Source organism: Myotis myotis, unplaced genomic scaffold (assembly GCF_014108235.1).
Source record: "Myotis myotis isolate mMyoMyo1 unplaced genomic scaffold, mMyoMyo1.p scaffold_m19_p_4, whole genome shotgun sequence".
Taxonomy (NCBI): Eukaryota; Metazoa; Chordata; class Mammalia; order Chiroptera; family Vespertilionidae; genus Myotis; species Myotis myotis.
In genome coordinates, this window is record NW_023416346.1 from 119,774,595 (window position 1) to 119,795,060 (window position 20,466).

Below are 20,466 nucleotides of genomic sequence, written 5' to 3' on the forward strand. Positions count from 1 at the left end.
AAATAGGATAAGAAACCCTGATGTCAGCTTTCAGAGGGCAAATTCCGAATACTGGAACCTAGACTCAAAATGGTTAATAGCCATGGGACCCCAGGCATATTTTACATTTTGACTGCTAGCCTACTCTGTGACATTAACACCGAATTCACAAAGCTAGTTTTAGGCTGAGCAAGCTAATGTAAAGGAAAGTGGTTTATTAACCCAAAGCACAGGAAGGTAAAGATTATCTGATACAAAAAGACACTCAGTGACAGGATAATAGGAGATTATTTTCTCAAGGCCACACAGCAACCCCTATCAAATAATGTGGCTGTGCACCGGCCAGTGTGGTTCAGTAGTTGAACACGTCAACCCAGGAACCAAGGGGTCCCAGGTTCCATTCCAGGTCAGGGCATGTGCCCAGCTTGCGGCTTGATCCCCAGTAGGGGGCATGCAGGAATTGGCCAATCCATGTTTCTCTCTCATTGATGTTTTTCTATCCCTCTCCCTTTAAAAAAAAAACACACAAAAATATTTAAAATATTTTTTAAAAATAAATGGTAACATTTTTTAAAATATGATGCAACCCAACGGCAAAGTGCTATTCTAAGACTGGATAAAGCACTTGAACCACAATCAATCAATGAACTGCTTCCTTCACGGAGAAAGCCTTGTCAAGAACAAAAAAGTTCAGCAGAAGTAAAAAAACAAGTGCTTAGAAAACAAATGAAGGACTTCACTTTTAGCAGAACTGCTCTAGAACCTCAAATACAGGCCAATCCTATATAATAAATGGCTAATATGCAAATTGTCCCCTCGACTGCGAGTTCGACCAGAGGGTGGGGCTAGTCGGCCAACCACCCACAGCCCCTCCCCCAATCAGTCCTGATCAGGGTGGGCCTGCCAGACCCCACCCGTGCACAATTTCATGCACCGGGCCTCTAGTGGTATATAACATCACTTACACACTTCCTTCACCCTGTCCCACAACTCATGGGAACAGAATGAAATGTATCAATTTATTGAGAGCAATGCAAATTCTATGGTAGCAATAGCTAACGCAAGCAAAGAGGGGACTATTCAACTGCACGGGAAACAGTAGCACATTTTCACTATGACATCAGCGCTGCTCCAGCCCAGTAAAATGCACCATTAACCAGCCTTCCTCCAGCCCAGTCACACACCAATCACGTTTTTAAAATATTCGATCACACTTTCAAGAGAAAATAGCATTTTCTTTTTTTCTTTATATCTGCTGAGTTGGAGAGAATTTAAACTACAGCCATATTTCTTGTCTTTAAAAAAACCGAATATGCTGTGGTATCTTCATACTACAGCATATCCAATTTTATTTTATTTTTTTTTAAATATATTTTATTGATTCCTTACAGAGAGGAAGGGAGAGAGAGAGTCAGAAACATCGATGAGAGAGAAACATCGATCAGCTGCCTCCCGCACATCCCCCGCTGGGGACACGCCCGCAACCCAGGCACATGCCCCCGACCGGAATCGAACCCGGGACCCTTCAGTCCGCAGGCCGACGCTCCATCCACTGAGCCAAACCGGCCTCGGCCCAATTTTATTTTTATGTATTTTTATTGATTTCAGAGAGAAGGGAGAGGAAGAGAGAGAAACATCAATGATGAGAATCATTCAACGGCTGCCTCCTGCATGCCCTACACTGGGGATTGAGCCTGCAACCTCAGCATGTGCCCTGACCAGAAATCGAACCTATGACCTCCTGGTTCACAGGTCGAAGCTCAACCACTGAGCTACTCTGGCTGGGCCAATTTTAGATTATAAAGGAGACTACAACACTATAGCCATTAAAGTGAAATAAGAGTGCTCAGATTTTATCACATTTCCTTAAAAAATACAGCAAAAGTGGACGTTGTTTTTAATTATCAGAATTCAGAATGTGCATGCTTTTCTTTTAAAACAATCAGGCTAAATTGTCCTTTCTTCAATACAGAGAAATGGGTAGGGTCAGAATTTACCATTCTCACCCAAAGTAAAAAATACGTATTTCCATTCCTTTCTTCTTGCCCTACTACATTCCTTACTCTGCCCTGAATGCATCTTCCATGGCCTGGCACAACCTGATCCACCTCATTTCTATCTCTAAGCTCTTGGCAGGACCTGTATGTCACCAGATTTATCAGTGGATTGAGCCTTGGCCTCAAGCATAAAGCCATACCCACGTAACAGTAAACACTATTTCCAGACACCAGATATACTTGGATTCTTTTCTAAAGTGGGAATCATCCCATTCTATTAACCCAAAACAGAATTTGAACAGTAATAGCATTATTTTTTAATTTTACAGTTTACAGAGCCTTTGTAAAGCATTATAGAAGCATTTGAGGGGTGGGTAGGATTCTTAACTTCTATCAATGCCATTTTTAACTTCTCTAGGCACAAGAAAAATACTTGCTGAAAGCCAATCTAGTTCCAACATGATTTTAACTCCTCTTATTATATTACTGTTTCTTCTTCCATGACAATCTAATAGAAAGAAAAATAGTAGGCACACACTCATTTTTAAAGACTATCTGCCAGATACCATAAACCTATCCTGTGAGGAAGAATGCTCTGGTTTGTCACTAATTCTATCTCAAAAGGAACATTGAATATTTCATTTTTAATGTTTTGCTTACTGTAAATTCCCCATAAATGAGCTCTATTGATAAAGCATAAACCTTTTGTTTTAAAACAACATAATTTAGTTGTAGAGGGCCCCCCAGGGAAGACACATGGGCATGCTTCCTATAATATTGTCAGCTGAACCTAAGGTGACTGGCAGAGCCGATCCTTGGATACACATCTAACCAAGATGGCGATGTGTTCTCAGCATTGACTCTTACCTTTGCTGCCCAGGTGTTGGGGAGTGGGTTTTATTTATTGTAAATCCAGCCAAGCACCAGGAATGAATAGGACCCCTCCCTCTGACTGGCCCCGCCCTGTAGGAGGGGCCCTGAGGTGGAGCCACGCCCTCAGGTTCCTGACTGCTCCTCAAGCCCACCAGCTGGCTCGTCCAGGACTGAGGTAACTTCCTGGTGTATGGGAGTATAAATTAAACACGCAGTTCAGTGCTGGCGCTCTGTTCATCTATCAGTGTAGACGCCACACCCAGGCCCAGCTTTTCCCTCTATTTCTGTCTCAGTATCGTTTTTCATTCTTCCTTAGCCCTCATCGCGTTCTACTCAAGATTCTTGAACTCTCCCCCCACCCACCGAGTTCTCTCTTTCGGCGCTGGTCACGGGAAGAGAGAACGTACCCCCATACTCAGTGATAATCTAATCAGCCAAGTCAACATACCCTCACCTCTGATGTGGGTTGTTTCCCACAAACACACCAAGCTAGTAGTTACAAGCACTTCCTTAGGCGAGTTCAAGTTGTTCTGGTTGCAGGTCTCTCTACAAACTATCATCTATTTGTGCATCCAAAAATCTTCCCCAAGCTTCACAGCAGCCATCCAAACTGATCTTTGTTTCCACATCTAACACACAAGTAAGATGGGGGACAGAAAAAAGCTTCTGACTTTCAACTTCACAGGAAGGCCAAATCTTTTCCTACCCTCAGGTCAATTTTATAATGAAGAACTGGTGAATGTAATAGGCTGTGTGTATCATTTACCACAATGGTAAATGGAAGTCATTACTACTGTTCAAAAAAGGCCCTAAGGCCATCCTATTGTAAAGAGATAAATGACACCGGGAGTGATAAAAGAGAACTAAAAAAAGACCAGGAGACACCTTTGCTCTGTGCAGTAGGAAGTAAGAAAGAGGAGACCTAACTGAAATAAAAGAACAGACACATGAAATTTCTCATTTGTAATTTTAATCAAAGCATTGCTGATTAATTTTTTTTAACTTTCATAAAAGCACCAAATTTTAACGTAAGTCAATTCCTTTTTTGGGAAAGAAACACCATCAAGAACTCCCCTCCAGAATAAAACAGTGATATTCATTCCTCCAAACAACCAAATTCAAAGTCTACCAAAACAAAAACGAAAACAGCCCACACAGAAAAAAAAAAAAAAAAAAGTAAAAAAAAAATCACATTCTAGGGTTCAGTGCATTTAGCAGCCTTTGCTATGCTAGCTAATCATCCTTCAGCTGACTTTCAAAAAATAACACCCTAGGTCATCAAAATATACATTTTCCATTTGCCTTTTTTTAAATTAAAAAATAAAAAAAGAAAACTTGAAGGAATTCACAATCAATTGCCTGACTCATTTTGATGGCATATATAGCATGTGCAGGTCAGGAAGGCTATTTGTAGCACACATGATGAGGGGCTATTGATCTTCAAGGTTTAGCTTTCTTCCAAACAGTGTAAAATACCCACCTGGACAAGGAGTCAAGGAATGAGAACAGGTAATTCGAAGAACAGGTTATCGCTTAAAATGTGGTGGACGAAAAGGGGCCACATGCTAAACTGCCTAACCCAGGAAAGGCCTGCGTGGCGGCCTTGCAAACTCAAGAGACCTAAAGTAACCACAGAGGATGGTCTGAAATGAAAACCTTTAATGAAAAAAGCAGCTTATAGTGGGTAGTCATGTCCTAGGCCAGTATCTTCCCCGACAAAGATCAACTAAGATCTTTACTGAGCCTATTGACTTTTTGAATCCCAGATAACTTACCTGTGAAATGTCAGGGCCACTCGTTAACTTCCCTTTTTCCGGACCCCTCAGGACACACCTATGGTTATTATCTTGCTATTTGTTGACTGCTAACTATCCTTTATCCACCTGTGTAAAGGAAGCATGTCTATCATTTTACTTTCTATCCAATCCCAGAGGTCTGGCGCTTTGCTTTATCCCGCCTCCCTACTCTATCACCAATGAATTTCACTTAACCCCACTTATGTCTCCTCCTTTGATTGTAATGTATAAAACAAGGTAAAAGACCCACCATTATAAGAGGCACTATCTCAATACGTTGAATTCTGCTTCCCTGCAACTGTCGACAGTATGGCTCAAATTAACTCACAAAATTCTTTACAGGTTTAAATGTTTTTTACGTTAACAATTTGCTGGCCTACAAAAATCGCTTAGAGCAGCAATTTTCAATCCTTTTCATCTCATGGCACATTTTACTAATTATTAAAATTCTGCGGCACACCAAAAACTATGTTATACTTTTTGCCGATCTGACAAAAGAAGTATCATTTCGATTCATTCATACCAGATGGCTACTGTTGTGTTGGCTGCTGTCATTTTTTTACTTGACAATCTAAGGGAAAAGAGGTCAGTGGCCCTGACTAGCCAGGACTGCAGGTTTTAAAAGTTCTTGCGGCACCCTGGCTAAAAACTGCTGGCTGACAGCACTGAGGCAATGAGAATGAAGGCCTCTTCCATAACCCACTTGGCAGCCTGGACACTCACCAACCTATGACACTGAGTTGGGGAGGGGTGTGCGGAGAAAAGGTAATAGTGCTGCTTTCAAGATCTCTAAGATGTTTTAGGAAATTCTTACAAGGGTGGGAGGAAGAGACACAAACAAGAGGGAGGTGAGAAATGGAGTGGGGAGAATGTGGGAGGTGGCAAGAAGAGGAAAAAAAAAAAAAAGGTGGAAGGACGGAGAAGAGCCGGGGCCCAAGCTGAAGCCTTTTTTCCAAATGCTATCAACTGATTTCTCAAGTCTTTCTGTTAGGGGCAGAAATAGAATATTGGAAACTAATTATAATGATAAGAAATCTTAATCATGCTCTGTTAACCGTGATGGTTCTGTTCTGAGTAGAGAAAACACATTCTAACCAGGCTGGGAGTTGTACGCCCTGGGACAGGGGAGCTAACATCGGAATGCAGTCCATCCTCCTGTCCTGAGAACTGCCTATCATTATGGAAAGATTTACAACCTCGTGGCTGAAGCAATCTAGTCCTGGAGGCACCTGCGCTTTACAACCCCAGCCTCTATTGCCTGTAATCTGGTCCTGGGGCACCGTGAGGTGCCTGCCCTCTGTGACCACACCCCCCCCCCCCCGCAGCCCCCATGACTTGTATGATTATCCCGTGCCCACTTTCCCATGCCTGTAATTCCTACTTTCCCACGTAATCTTTGCCCTTCTACCCAATATAAGCAGCTGGCTTATGGTGGGGGGCAGAGCAGATTTTTGTGGCTGACCTACTGCTCTCCCATCCTGCCGGCAGTATTGGAATAAACACTCATATATGATTCAGCCCTGTCCCTGCTGAATTGGCTCATGTAGTGACAGGCAGCCCGGACCCCTTGGTTGTCTGGTTGCATTTCCAGAGAGAAACACAGACCTGACTGTAAAAATGCTCTAGAGAAGAGCCCTGATGAAGGTGGATGGTTGGTAGGGGGAGAGGTGTTAAAGTCTGCCACAGGCAAGGAAGAACATGGCCCAGCAAGCACAGAGCACTCAAAGCATCCCAGGGAGGACCCTGCGGGGGGGGGGGGGCAGGTTATGGCCTCCTGTCTGTCAGAACCTGCCCCACCTTGCAGGCCCGGGCCTCACTGCAGACCAGCAGCAATCACAGGAAACTCCGCCACCTCAAGAAAGCAATGCTTTGTCTGCACCCTCCAGTGTGCCTTTGAGGAGGAGGAAACCTATTATAAATTTCCAGTGGCAATGCTCTCATTCTGGTCTGCCCACCCCCCAGTTCTTTTCTTATTTCTAGGGATTAAATTTACTAAGTGGCCCTAATAGAGAATATCAACGTTAAGTTTGAGACCCCGACATTATTTCTAGCTCTCGATTTCTATTGCAAATCAGAATCACGTGTAGAAACTGATAGTAAAGTAGGATCATCGTAAGATAAAAGTAGAAGGCATGTCTTTAGTCTTTTTGCCGGCAACAGCTGGGGTTCTAAAGCTTCAATGTGCACGTCAATCCCCTGGAGGGCCAGTCACCAGCTCCAGCTTTTCTCATTGGGCAGCAGGCCGGGTGGGGCTTAAGAATTTGCCCATCTAACTATTTCCCAGATGATGCTGCAGGGCTGGGGACCACCTGTCAGAACCAGTGGTGCCTGAACATGAAAACCAACTGGGAGCTGTAGCAGGCCACACACCAGAATCTGAGGGCAGGACCCAAGAATCAGTATTGTTTTAAAGATCCCAGGGGCTTCCAATGTGCAGCTGCGCTTGGAAACTGGGGCCTCATATACTACAGAGAATTCTGTTTATTCAAAATGTTAAGCTGGCATGGGATTGACTTGGTGTTCTGATCTGGCAACACAACGATCAGGTCAAAGGATACAATTCCAAGTATGAAGGGACACAGACGATCTCCTTTGAGAATTCCACAGGACAATACAGGTGTCCGAGCTGTTCTTCATAGAGTGACAGGGCTTCTGTCAAATTGACACAGTTCCCCTAAATCAAAGAGAGAAAAGCAAACAATGGGATACTGGAGTCCACTGAGGGTCCCACTCATTTGAAGGTCGCTAATAAATGGGACCAATTCTAGCTTTCGGTAAAAGCTCGTCTTTGAAAATGAGATATGGTTTCTGTACTTTCAAAAATTGCCCTGAGCTCTATTTATAGATCCATTAGTTCATTCTTCTTCTACCTCATTTACCAAGCCATTTCAAATGATTAGAGGATGAGACAATACAAAACAAGTGAGACCAATTTCTCATTTAGGGACACAGCCTTTGTATCAACACCATGCAATAGCAAAGATTCATACACAAAACCCATTCAATGTAAGTTTTCCCAGTAGTCACACTGCGTTTAGAATAATGTGTCAAAAATATATTCTGGTGGGTGGCGGCAGATGCGGCCCCTTTCCCAGGGGGCTGAGGGCCGGCTCCCTCCTCCCTCCTCCCCTTTTTTCCAAATTAAAAAAAATGTGTGTGTGTGTGTGTATATATAGATATAGATATAGATATAGATATAGATATAGATATAGATATAGATATAGATATAGATATAGATATAGATAGATATATATGTAATATTCTCTGTTTCTAGAGGGCTTAAACCAGTGATGGCAAACCTTTTGAGCTCGGCATGTCAGCATTTTGAAAAACCCTAACTTAACTCTGGTGCCGTGTCACATATAGAAATTTTTTGATAGTTGGAACCATAGTAAAACAAAGACTTATATTTTTGATATTTATTTTATATATTTAAATGCCATTTAACAAAAAAAAATCAACCAACAATATGAGCATCACTGGCTTAAACTATGACCATCATAACAGTCTAAGATATTGGCATAGAACTATATTTACTCCCCATGCTTTCCCTGAAATTTGACTTAAGGCATAAGAGAGCAAAAGTTCATTCACGATAGATACACTAAGGGTATTGCCCAGTTCCAGTCCTTATCAAACATTTTCTCTTGACTTCATTGTTCTAAATTTTCTGCCTTGCTTGCCACCTCTGATCTACTTCACAAGCAGATCAGGGTGGTCAACGAATACAGTAGACATCTACTAGGGGGCTACAGGGAAAGTATTTTATTCTGGACAATCAAGAATGAACAGTGGCCCACCCCTTCAATTTTCTTCTAGCCTATAACCTAGATGTAACATTTGGAGCTGCAGCAGCCACTGTGTGAGAATAAAAAAAAAAAAAGGTGAAGAGAATCAGAGATGCTGGCCAAGAGACATGGTAGAGCTGCTAAATGGATACCTCATCTGCATGGTTCTACAGCACTGCTTCTAAACTTTTTATTTTTTCATCACAAGTTGCCAACAGCACTTTCTTTTTTCTTTTCAACATCCTGTTCTGAGGCTTCCTTGGCTTTTTCTGCCCAGGTGCCAAAGATCTGGGCACTGGCGCAGGCCACGCAAAGACTGGTGAATGCCTTGAAGTTCTTCTCCTCCAGTGATGACCCTGACTTTCTCCTTCTTGTAAACATTCCTTATGGGCATGACTGATCCTGTCTGGGTGGCCAACTTGAGTTCTTCAGCAAAACTGTCTCCCTTCTTGGGGGCCTCGGGTTTACTGGGGAAGAGTATGAGCTTGGCCTGCAGGGACTCAGTGGACTTGTTCTGCCTCCTCGGATCCACCAAGATCCCAATGGTCCGGGCCACCCTTTTTATGGATGCCAGTCACTCTAATTCCTCCAAGCTGAAGCCCCTGCTGGCTCACACTGTGCTGAGGTACCTCACTGTGGGGCATCTCTCCATGGACAGTATGGGTCTGGATACAGGGCATGCTTTGGCTTGCTGGGCCTTGCACTGTTGGATCCCACATGTGGTGGTTCAACCATGTGACAATGCACAGCTGCCAGACCTTGTGGAAGTGGGGCTTCAGGATCATGCCATTGTGGGCCTTCTCTGAAGGAGAACCAGCACTGGAAAGCAGTGGCTCTCAATGTTTAGTGTACACAGGAATCATAGGTGATCTTGCTAAAATACAAATTTTCAATTAGTAGGCTGGGGGTAGGGTCTATCATTTTAGCACATTATCTCCCCAAGTGCTTTCATAATAGACTTAGAATATAAGATAGGCATTTAATGCCACCTGTTTTCTTTCTTTTTTTGGCCACCTATTTTCTTTTTTTAAACATATTTTATTGACTTTAGAGAGGGAGGGAGAGGAAGAGAGAGATAGAAACATCAATGATGAGAGAGAATCATCAATCAGCTGCCTCCTGCAAGTCCCCTACTAGGGATCAAGACCACACAACTCGGGCATGTGCCCTTGATCGGAATTGAACCATAACTTCCTGGTTCATAGGTCAATGCTCCATCACTGAGCAACACTGGCTGGGCACCACCTACTTTCTTTTAACCACTGAAGTTCATAACATTCAGAGGGCTAAGGAATGTATGTGCTGATTCTATTTCTTCAAAAGAATCTCACTGTCAATTTGCCAAAAAATAGGCATGTACAATATAAGATGAAAATTATTCACAAGTTAAGACAGCCTGTGATGTAAGCATTTTTGAGGATAATCTTTCAAAACCAATCAACGAGCCAGCCATGGGCAAGCCGGTAGACAGAACTATTCTGAGAACTGGCCTTGGTGGTTTTAACTTAGCACATTCGCTCAGCATGACGTCATCCTTCAGTGCCAGCCAGTTTAGTAACCCATCATCTAGGTCCTGCAGTGGGATTTGGCCAAAGTGCCCTTGGCCAGCATATAATTTGGTTTCAACATCAAGTTCAGCATGAGAGCATATAAACACCACATGTGTAATTTAAGACTCACAAATAGAAAACACTGCCTGGTTGTTTTTAGAGCACATCACCCCTGGGGAAGCTGTAGAATAGAAATGCCACCGACATACACAGTTCAATGGTTTCCCTTGCCATCCTAAAATTGACACCACATTCTCTTCACAGAGGGATAACGGGAGAACCTCCTCACAGAGAATGTGGTAAGGAAATAGGATACTTTCAATTTGTTCTTCCCCAACACTGTCAAAAAGCAGCTAAAAAAGAAAATAAACTCACCACAAATAGAGACCTACCCAAAAAAGTAACATGATGCATTCCACTTTCCTGTTTATTTAAATAGAACTACTTTTTTTTAAATTTTCTTAAGAAAGACACATGGGAAATGCAGAACAAAAATCTAATAGCAAAGAATTAAGCACTTATTAAGGATGAGAGAAAGGGGAAAATGGGGCCATGGGGGGGGGGTTGCACTTCAAGGGAGTAAAACCCAATTCAGTAGCTTCAGTTCTAGAAAGTTCTCCTTGACCCATGTTAGATGTGGGTAAGTGAATCTTAGTTTTTTACTTTAGATTTCTGTATTGCTTGTGTCTTTTAAACTTAACAGTTAGCATGTATTACTTCTGTAATGTAAAAAGCAGGTGCAAAAGTATACATCCTTAAGGACTCCATTTTTATTGAGTTCAAAAGCAAGGAAAACTATACAATATAATGATTTAGTATATCACAAATATGTGAAACATCTATAAAGAACAGCACAGGAATAAAAAACCCAACAACACTAAAGGTAGTTTACTTCTAGAAGGTGGGCATGGATTAGGGAGGGATGGAGATGTGTCAGTGGTACTGGCAATGTCCAATTCTCAAGTTAGGGGAGTCAGAGTTTGCTTATACTTTGCATTATAATTTACATGAATGTCACATACATTATCAAAAAACCTAGACTTAATGGGGAATGGGGAGTAAAGGGAGGGAGGCCAAGACTCAGGATATGCCTCCTAGTCCTGTGAAAGCAATTCTCTCCCAGATTCAGATCAGATCCCCCATCCAGCAGAGCCAAAATCCAGGCACTCCATGATGCTTTCCCCAGCTTTGTGGCACAATGACAAGGTCACAGTGACACCAATGACATTATGAACTCGGTACTGTGATGCAAGCAATTTTAGGCAGAAACATTTAGCTTTTGTCAATCACCAAGCAACAGGTCAAACAACACTTTCATCCCATCTAAACCTTACTCCAGTTCTTTTCTTTTTTATCTTTATTGTTGAAAGTATTACATATGTCTCCTATTTCCCCCATTGACCTCTTCTAATATGCCTCCACCCTCTGCCCCAGGCCTTCACCACCCCATTCTATTGTCTTACTCCAGTTCGAAGCAACACACTTGAGGAAGGGAGGTGGGTGTAACACATGCGGCCCACAAGGAATATTTTTGCAGCCCAGCCAATATAACAGTATGTAAGAAACATTTTAATAACAATTTCATAACCCTTGGGGAGTGGGGGGTAAGAGATCAACCGAAGGACTTGTATGCATGCATATAAGCATAACCAATGGACACAAGACCCTGGGGGGGGCGGTGAGGGCATGTGCCAGGGGGCAGGGGAGGCCGGGGAAACATCAATGGGGGGGGGGAGGAGACATATGTACTACTATCTGTAATAATTTAAACAATAAAATAAAATTTTTAAAAAATTTGTAACTTAATTTTTACAATATCCTGTTATACATAATTATTAATAACAAACTACAAAGTTTGCTAATGACTGATGACTAGAATCGTGTTGCATTCACTTCCCTTATGCATCTTACGCATAGGCGCACCACCTCTCTCCACTAATATTAGCAGCGAATAGTTTAGCAGTCGATGGCCACATCATTAGTCTGGGACTGACCTGTTTGGTGTGCGCAACAGGAAATATTTCACTTTCGGAGAACAAGAAAAATAGGTTTATTTGCGTTATACTTATTAAATTTGTGCAGTTATTCAGTGTCTGGTAAGTTAATGTTCAAGAAAAAATATTAATTTTTATTAAAATGTTCTATTATTTTATGTTAACGATGACTCATTTATTTCAGCCCTTTGTCTTCAGCATGTCTCTATTGAAATAAACCTGTATTTCTATGAAAATTGAAGCTTCTGTTTTTTTGAGGCCCACATAAACTTAAATTTGTTTATTTGGCCCATGTTAGTGTTAGCCTATGAGTCTGACATGCTTTGGTGTAAACCAAGGGTGTCTTCTGAGCTTATCACCTGGCAGTAAAAAAAAATATTGCACTGTGGCAACTATATCAGTACATCCAGAATCAAACCACCCTGCACTCTTGACTTGACCACTGCTTCTTCAAGGGCCTACAACCTCCTTAGTCCATGTATGCCATCACACATTCAACCATTTATCATTCCTGGGTATGATCAAATGAGATAGCCTGGCATCTCCAACTGTAATGAATGCAGGGACAGGAAACATGTCCTAATACAGCTTTTGAATTTCTTGGAAAATGGCACAGTCCTGAGCATATAATGTGATTTTTCATAAAAGTCAGTTGGCAAAGGCAAGTTATCAAGGCCTGGATCATTAATATTTAATGAATGGGCCATGGTGATCTGTTAAGGTAGTGTTTTTATTAATCCTCCGTATTGAGATATCAATTCTCCGAGAAGGCAGTCCACTGGACAAATATTCTCAATGAAAGAAAACAGTTCCACTTTCCTCCTAGCTCCACTTGTGAAAGTTCCCCAACTCACTGAATGTGGGTTGCTTTTATAAGAATAAGCTGACTTTGAGCAGGTTTCATTGTAGATTTCCTATAAAGGGGGAAATCACAATCTCTGTCTCCATCTCGTGGCAGCAGCTCATACTACAGCCAGAGCCCAAGGTTGATAAATCCGGTAACAAACAGAATACAAAAGCTGATTAATTCCCAATAGATGCCAGGTCGGCTATTTACAAACTTACTGCTTCAAAGATCATAATCTAATTATGTTGTTCTATCCTTACCAGACATAAATTGCATGAACATGCATTCACATTTCAAAATAGAAAATGCTTATTAAGAGTTTGGGGGGTGGGGAACAGTTAAGAAGCCTACCTGTGTAAAATATTTCCCATCCTGTTTCAGTACTTTCATGGAGAGATCAAGAATCAGTCTGAGAAACTCCCATGTGGAATCTGGATGTTGAAAAATGCAGGTTTATTAAGTATGGGTTTGCATGCATCAGAAACAAAATGCATCAATACTCAACAATACCAAAGAAAGAGCCTTGAGCTTAAGACCCAATATTGGAGAGCTTATTAATCAATGAAAATGCATTCTCACTTATCTATACTAATAAAATGGTAATATGCTAATTAGAGCGAACATCCATCCGGACAAAGCCACAGCGGCCACAAGGGCCTAGTCCAGGGGTCCTCAAACTTTTTAAACAGGGGGCCAGTTCACTGTCCCTCAGACCGTTGGAGGGCCGGACTACAGTTTAAAAAAAAACTATGAACAAATTCCTATGCACACTGCACATATCTTATTTTGAAGTAAAAAAACAAAACGGGAACAAATACAATATTTGTATTTGCATGTGGCCGGCGGGCCGTAGTTTGAGGACCCCTGGCCTAGGGCCACCATGGGAGCGGAGGCGGGGCTGCCGCCACAGGAGTGGGAGCGAAGGCGAGGCCGCTGCTGCGGGAGCAGGAGCGGAGGTGCTGCCTCCTCTCCTGGTCCCGGCGCCACGCCTCTGCAGAGGTTAGATGGGGTGTGACCTGCTATGCCTCAACCTCCCACAGCCCCTCCCCCAGCTGGCCTGGCCCAAGATTGCCCCCTTCCCACCAGTGGGCAGGGGGCAGGGCCAGCACTAAGAAGCGAGGGCCTACTGGCTGGCAGTGGCAGCAGCAGTGGGGTGATGGGGTGCTGCCTTCGCATGATCGCCTAGTCGCCTCCCACAGAAGGAGGCCTGACTGCAGCTTAAGCCCGCTCCCCGTCAGTAGGACATCCCCTGATGGCTCCCAGACTGTGAGAGGGGGCAAGCGGGACTGAAGGACCCCCCACCCCCAGTGCACGAATTTTTGTGCACTGGGCCTCTAGTGAATATATAAATTGGGTATCTTGTACACATGTGCACATACCCAAGTGGGTCAAAAGCAAATGTGCTTTACTTAGCACTGTTCTCACAACACCAATAAAGATTCGACACAAAAGGCAGTGGTTGAAATCTGCAAGACGACAGCTTTAAGTAAGGGGGATAAGCAGCAACATCCCAAGAGAGAAACTGCAAAGGTCATCAGATAGGGATCCAGCCTGAAAACTCAGCAGGAAGACAAGGTTATAGAAAAATCATTAACACTCAAACCCCAACCCAGCAGTGATTTCAAGCCTGGGGTTTGAGAAAGGAACTGTCTCTGGCGCTGTTTAGGCAGGTCACCAGTTTGTCCCATTACAGGTTAAAAATCACCTAGGGCAAATTATCAAACAAGCTAATGTATTAGAGATGTAATTATGAGTCATTTTATTTCATGTTTGTTTCAAATGACAGTTAATTTGCTCATTTAGGAACAGGACAGGATTTGACCAAAGCCAAATACAGCCATCTTTCCACCGTGGGCCTCAGTTTAACTACCTTTAAAAAAAATGAAGACACTTAACTAGATAATCTCCAACATCCTATCATTCTCACATGGTGCCAAGAAAAACATTTCCATGAACATTTCTGTTCTTGTGGTTAAAAACAAAACAAAATCTACCTTCTTCCGGAGATGTGGAGATTGGAACAGCTGTCAAATCATTAATCACATAATCAAACTCTCTCCCTTCTTTGGCGTACCTCTTCAGTACCGGAATACAGTCCTCTACTAGAACCTTCCAGAAAGAACAGAAATAATGCGGGTGAGCCAACACATGTGGAAATAGTTAAACACTTGTAGAGGAAGAGGAAAATTCAAGCTGGAGCTGACATCCCACAGCACCTGCCACACGAATAAAAATGACTTCCACCCATGCCTATAAGAACTAAAATTCAGTGCTTATTACATGTTTCATGTGCCATCTCATTTTATCTAAACAACTCTGCAAGTGCTATCATTATCCCTGTTTTATAAATGGAGAAAACAAACTTACGAGGATACAAAGTTTACCCAAAGGCACCCAGTAACAGAGCCAAGAAGTATACCTAGTTATCTGAAACCCTAATCTATATCGCCTCTCCTACTATCTGTATTTTCAGCCACTTTTAGTTTTTCTTCTACACGAGTACTGAATAACTTCATTGTCTACTGATGTATTTTTGCACTTTACTCCAAACTCTTAACCTAAGGTTTTTCAATTTCCTCTAACATTTATGAGTACCGACGGTAATAAAGCCATGTAATACATGCCAGCTCCCAAAACAGAGTTATTAAGGAGGTAAATAAAGAAGCTAAGAGCTGGAATTCTCATCGAGCCACTATAGTAAATTCAGGAACTAAGTTTGGGGGTTGCCTTATCTTTGAAGTGCTGGGGACACATCTGGCTCTAGGCAACATCCTAAACTAGGCAAGAGTTATTTCCCTTGTCTTTCATTTTTCTAGCTGCAAAATACGTATTTGTGAAAAAAAAAATCACATATAACAAATAAATCAGAAATCAAGGTTAGCCTGGCTGGTGTCGCTCAGTGGTTGAGCATCAACCTATGAACCAGGAGGTCCCGGTTCAATTCCTGGTCAGGTCTCCATCCCCACAGGAGGCAGCCGAAAAATGATTCTTTCTCATCATTGATGTATGTTTGTCTTTCTTTCTTCCTTTCTTCCTTCCTTTCTTCCTTCCTCCTTTCTTCTTCTTTCTTTTTTTTCTTTCTTTCTCTTTCTTTCTCTCTCTCTCTCCCTCTCTCTCTCTCTCTCCCTCTCCCTCTCTCTCCCCCGCCCCCCGCTTCCTCTCTGAAATCAATAAAAATATATTTTTGTAAAAAAGAAAAAAAAGAAATCTACCTTGCCACAATTCCCTAAAATAATCTATTCCAGATCTGCTCTTACACATATACTCAAAGTCACAGCTTTTTTTTTCTTAATTAAGGTATTACATGTATTCTTATCCCCCCTTTGCCCACCCACCCCACCCCACTCATGCCCTCACACCCCTGGTGTCTGTCTCCATTGGTTATGCTTATATACATACACACAAGTCTTTTGGTTGATCTCTCCCCCTTACCCCCACCCTCCCGTCTTCCCTCTGAGGTTTGACGGTCTGATCGATGCTTCTCTGTCTCTGGATCTATTTTTGTTCATCAGTTTATGTTGTTCATTATATTCCACAAATGAGTGAGATCATGTGATATTTATCTTTCTCCAACTGACTTATTTCGCTTAGCATAATGCTCTCCAGGTCCATCCATGCTGTTGCAAATGGTAAGAGTTCCTTCTTTTTACAGCAGCATAGTATTCCATCATGTAGATGTACCACAGTTTTCTAATCCATTCATCTGCTGATGGGCACTTAGGCTGTTTCCAAATCTTAGCTATGGTGAATTGTACTGCTATGAACATAGGGGTGCACATGTCCTTTCTGATTGGTGTTGCTTGTTTCTTGGGATATATTACTAGAAGTGGGATCACTGGGTCAAAAGAGAGCTCCATTTTTAGTTTTCTGAGGAAACGCCATACTGTTCTCCACAGTGGAAAGTCATATCTTTTAAGGTAACTAAATCTTATGGTCCTAATCTATCTATATAAAACCCTAATATGCAAATTGACTGAACAGTGTAACAACCGTTTTCTATGACATGCACTGACCACCAGGAGGCAGACACTCAAAGCAGGAGCTGCCCCCAGCCGGCAGGCCCCCACCGGCAGCAGCAGGGAGTGGGGCTGGCGAGCGGGTGATGCCAGGCCAGCCTAGGTGGGTGCAAGCGGGGGACCCGATCACCCCGCCAGTTGCCCCACAGATGGGCCCTGATTGCCAGCCAGATCTAGGGACCCTACTTGTGCACGAATTTCATGCACTGGGCCTCCAGTGTTTTATAATGTGCTTCACTTAATACATCATTTAACTGTAACCATGGAAAAACAGTAAAGACACTAACACTAACACCCCAGCTGCCTTCAATCTATTTATCAATCCCATTTAAGTGCTTAAAAAATCTCAAGTTTTTTTCTCTGTGCTCATAAAGATTCTTATAAAGTCTCACCTGCAAATAAAAACAAGTGCTTGTTCTTTTGTAAAACTAGGATCACACACATTGTTCTAAACTTGGAAATATTTACCTAACATCATTCCAGGTAATGATGTTTGTAAAAACTGTATCATTCCATTAAAATGTTCCACACTTATCATCTTTGAGCCTTGGCCTCTACAAATACAGCCATAATAAACCTCCATAATAAAGTATAGATGCTTTTCTGTCTGTGGGCTGGATGCTCAAACACGGGATTGCTGAGACAAAGGCATGTGCATTTTAGTTTTTAAGGCAATTCACACTCCAATCATCAATGCATGTGAACAACTGTTTCCTTTCATCCTTCCCAGCATTGGCTGTTGTCCCCCTTCTTCTATTTGTATCAAATCCCTTGCTAATATTTTCACATGAACTTCTTGTGCCACCAATAGGGGTGAACATCTTGTCTTAAAACGTTTTCAGGTTATTGATTTCTGCCTTCTGAGAAGTACCAATTCATATGGTTAAACCAATACCACATGATCTCACTCATTCATGGATAATAAAGACCATTATAAACTTATGAACAATAATAGATACAGAGGCAGAGCTGCCTCGAACAGATTGTCAAACTGCAGCGGGAAGGCCAGGGAGGGTTGGGGGGCAGGAGGGAGGGGGGTAAGAGATCAACCGAAGGACTTGTATGCATGCATATAAGCATAACCAATGGACATAAGACACTGGGGGGTAGGGGAGGCCAGGGGATTGTCAAGGGCGGGGGGAAAAAAAGGACACATATGTAATACTCTTTGTAATACTTTAAGCAATAAAACAATTTAAAAAAATGTTGTAGGGTCTCTTTATATATTAAACAGATTAAGTCCCTGTCCTGTTTGTTAGCAGTATTGTTTTCAGTCTGCCTTTTGGTTTTGTTTACAGTATTATGTTGTCATTACAATTTCTGAGGTTCTTGTCCTTTTTAAAAATGTTTCCCAACTCCTAAACTTTCCTATAAATATTAGTTTTATTTTTGTTTTTTAATATATTTTTATTGATTTCAGAGAGGAGAAAGGGAGACGGAGAGATAGAAACATCAATGATGAGAGAGAACCATTGATCGGCTGCCTCCTGCACGCCCCCTACTGGGGAATGAGCCTGCAACCTGGGCATGTGCCCTTGACTGGAATCTAACCAGGGACCCTTCTGTCCGCAGGCCGACTCTCTACCCACTTAGCCAAACCAACTAGGGCCATGTATTAGTTTTTACAGAGAGAGCTTAAACCATCTGAAATTGATTTTTCTATGGCTTCTAAGGTTAATTAGCTTTGTTCTCATGCATATACTAGTATACAGTCCATGATGCCAGCATCACTTATTAAATCAACTCAATCGCCTTTACCCAAGCAAAATGATTAGTAGAATGAAGGGACGGAGTGAAGAAACAGAATGGAGTGAAGAAATAAAATGGAGTCACTATGGTCAAGCTGCTAAATTATCAAAATAAAGTAAGCTGAGGCACAAATGACTGTATTCTTGCCTTAACTATCCTAGGAACTAAAACTTCTGAACTTCCCAATCCTGCGTCAATGCCTGCATACACATCTGCTGGTTGTGCACCAATACCTGCACATACATCAAACCCTCAGATGACCATATGAATGATCTCCAGAAGAAATTATTCCATTATCCAGATCACGGGACATGTGAAGCTTACCATCCTGAACCAACTCATGCGCTAAGAATGCAGGATGAACTCTATTTAAGAATGTACTTTTTACTATAAAAACTCTCAGCTTTTCTTTCTGCTTTGGAAAACTTTTGGCATTGCCTACCTGAATGTCCCATTTGTAAACCCTAATACCCTTGAATAAATCTCATTTATTGCTAGCCAAAGCCTTCTGACTCTTTTGAGCTGAGTCAACACACCTTACACCACATATTAGCTGCATGTGTTCAAGCCTCTGTGACACTCCTCTTATCTATCTGTCTCTTCCTGTGTCTACATCATACTTCCTATTGGATTACAAGAGGGCAAATCTCCCTTCACTACAGTTATTTTAAATGTTTTTCTTGGCTATTCTTAGAAACTTATAGTTACAAATGAACTTCAAAATCACTTGGTCAAATTCTAAAAACTCCCTTGGGATTCTGTTTAGAATTATTTATCATTAGGATGAAAGACATTGTTCTGATATTTTCATCCAAGAAATGTAATGTCTCTCCACAGATTCAAACTTCAGTTGCTGTCTTTCAATAGGATCTTAACGTAATTCTTATCAGTCTCACAATACTCCGGATTTGTGTTAAACTTATTCCTAGTTATTTAACAATTGGTTACTACTCTAAATAGGATTTCCAATCTACCCTCCACCCCAATTTCCATTCAAACTGTTTTGTGGTTAGCATAGCAGGAGCTTTTAAGTCTGTCTTTCTGCAATCACTTTACCAAATTTTCCTGAATTCAACTAGATTTCTAGATGAGTTTCCTAGATCTTCTAACCAATTGGCAAATAATTTCTTTCTATATTTATATTCTTTACATTTTCCTGCCTTACTGAAGTATGTAAAGCCTCAAAAAGAATGCTGAATAAAGGGAATAAGCATCCTCACCCTAGTTTCAGAGGAAATGCCTTACGTATTTTTCCCTTATGGACGAGAAAGGGGCCACATACTAAACTGGACAGGCTCAGGGGAGGCCTGTGTGGCTGCCTTACGAACTCAGAGACCTAAAGGAACCACATATAAGATGGTATGAAGTTAAAACTTCCTAATTAAAAGCAGTCATGGTGGGTAGTCATGTCCTAGGCCTGTATCTCCCTTGACAAAAGTCAATCTTTACCTTAACTGTGCCTGTCGGGTTTTTTTTGCATCTACCATAACATACCTTTGGAATGTCAGGGTAATATCTTTTTTTTCCAGACCCCTTCACTGCACCAGAGCAGAGGCCACAAAACCCCTCATTGTTATTATCATGTTGTTAACTGTTAACTATCCTATACCCACCAATGTAAAAGAAGTATGTTTTACTTTTTATCCAATCTCCGAGATTCTGCCCCCTGTTTTGCTTTACCCCACCTCCATAATCTATCACCAATGGATTTCATGTAACTGTGCTTATGCCTCCTCCTTTGAGTCTAATGTATAAAGTAAGGTGCAAAACTGCCAAGCTCAGGAGCAGTTTCTCAATCAGTTGAGATTTTGCTTCCTGGCAATTTCTGTCAGTATGGCTCAAATAAACTCATAAAAATTCTCTACTTGTTTGAATCT

The 20,466-nt window shown here is 41.8% G+C and overlaps 1 protein-coding gene and 1 pseudogene across 2 annotated transcripts in view; both read right to left on the bottom strand.

Moving 5' to 3' along the window:
* Window positions 1-20,466, bottom strand: part of SMS (spermine synthase) — a 72,514-nt gene that overhangs the window by 11,841 nt on the left and 40,207 nt on the right. Inside the window, exons 8-11 of one of the 2 annotated variants that reach the window (XM_036304978.1) lie at window positions 14,819-14,933; window positions 13,176-13,255; window positions 7,204-7,319; window positions 3,800-4,329 (exon numbers count right to left, since the gene is read on the bottom strand). In XM_036304978.1, coding sequence (XP_036160871.1) covers window positions 4,290-4,329; window positions 7,204-7,319; window positions 13,176-13,255; window positions 14,819-14,933 — 351 coding nt within the window. In that variant the 3' untranslated portion in view covers window positions 3,800-4,289. Of the gene's footprint in view, window positions 1-3,799; window positions 4,330-7,203; window positions 7,320-13,175; window positions 13,256-14,818; window positions 14,934-20,466 lie in introns of those variants that run through there. The other variant, XM_036304979.1, reaches the window with a different exon arrangement.
* Window positions 8,062-11,898, bottom strand: LOC118654264 (annotated as a pseudogene).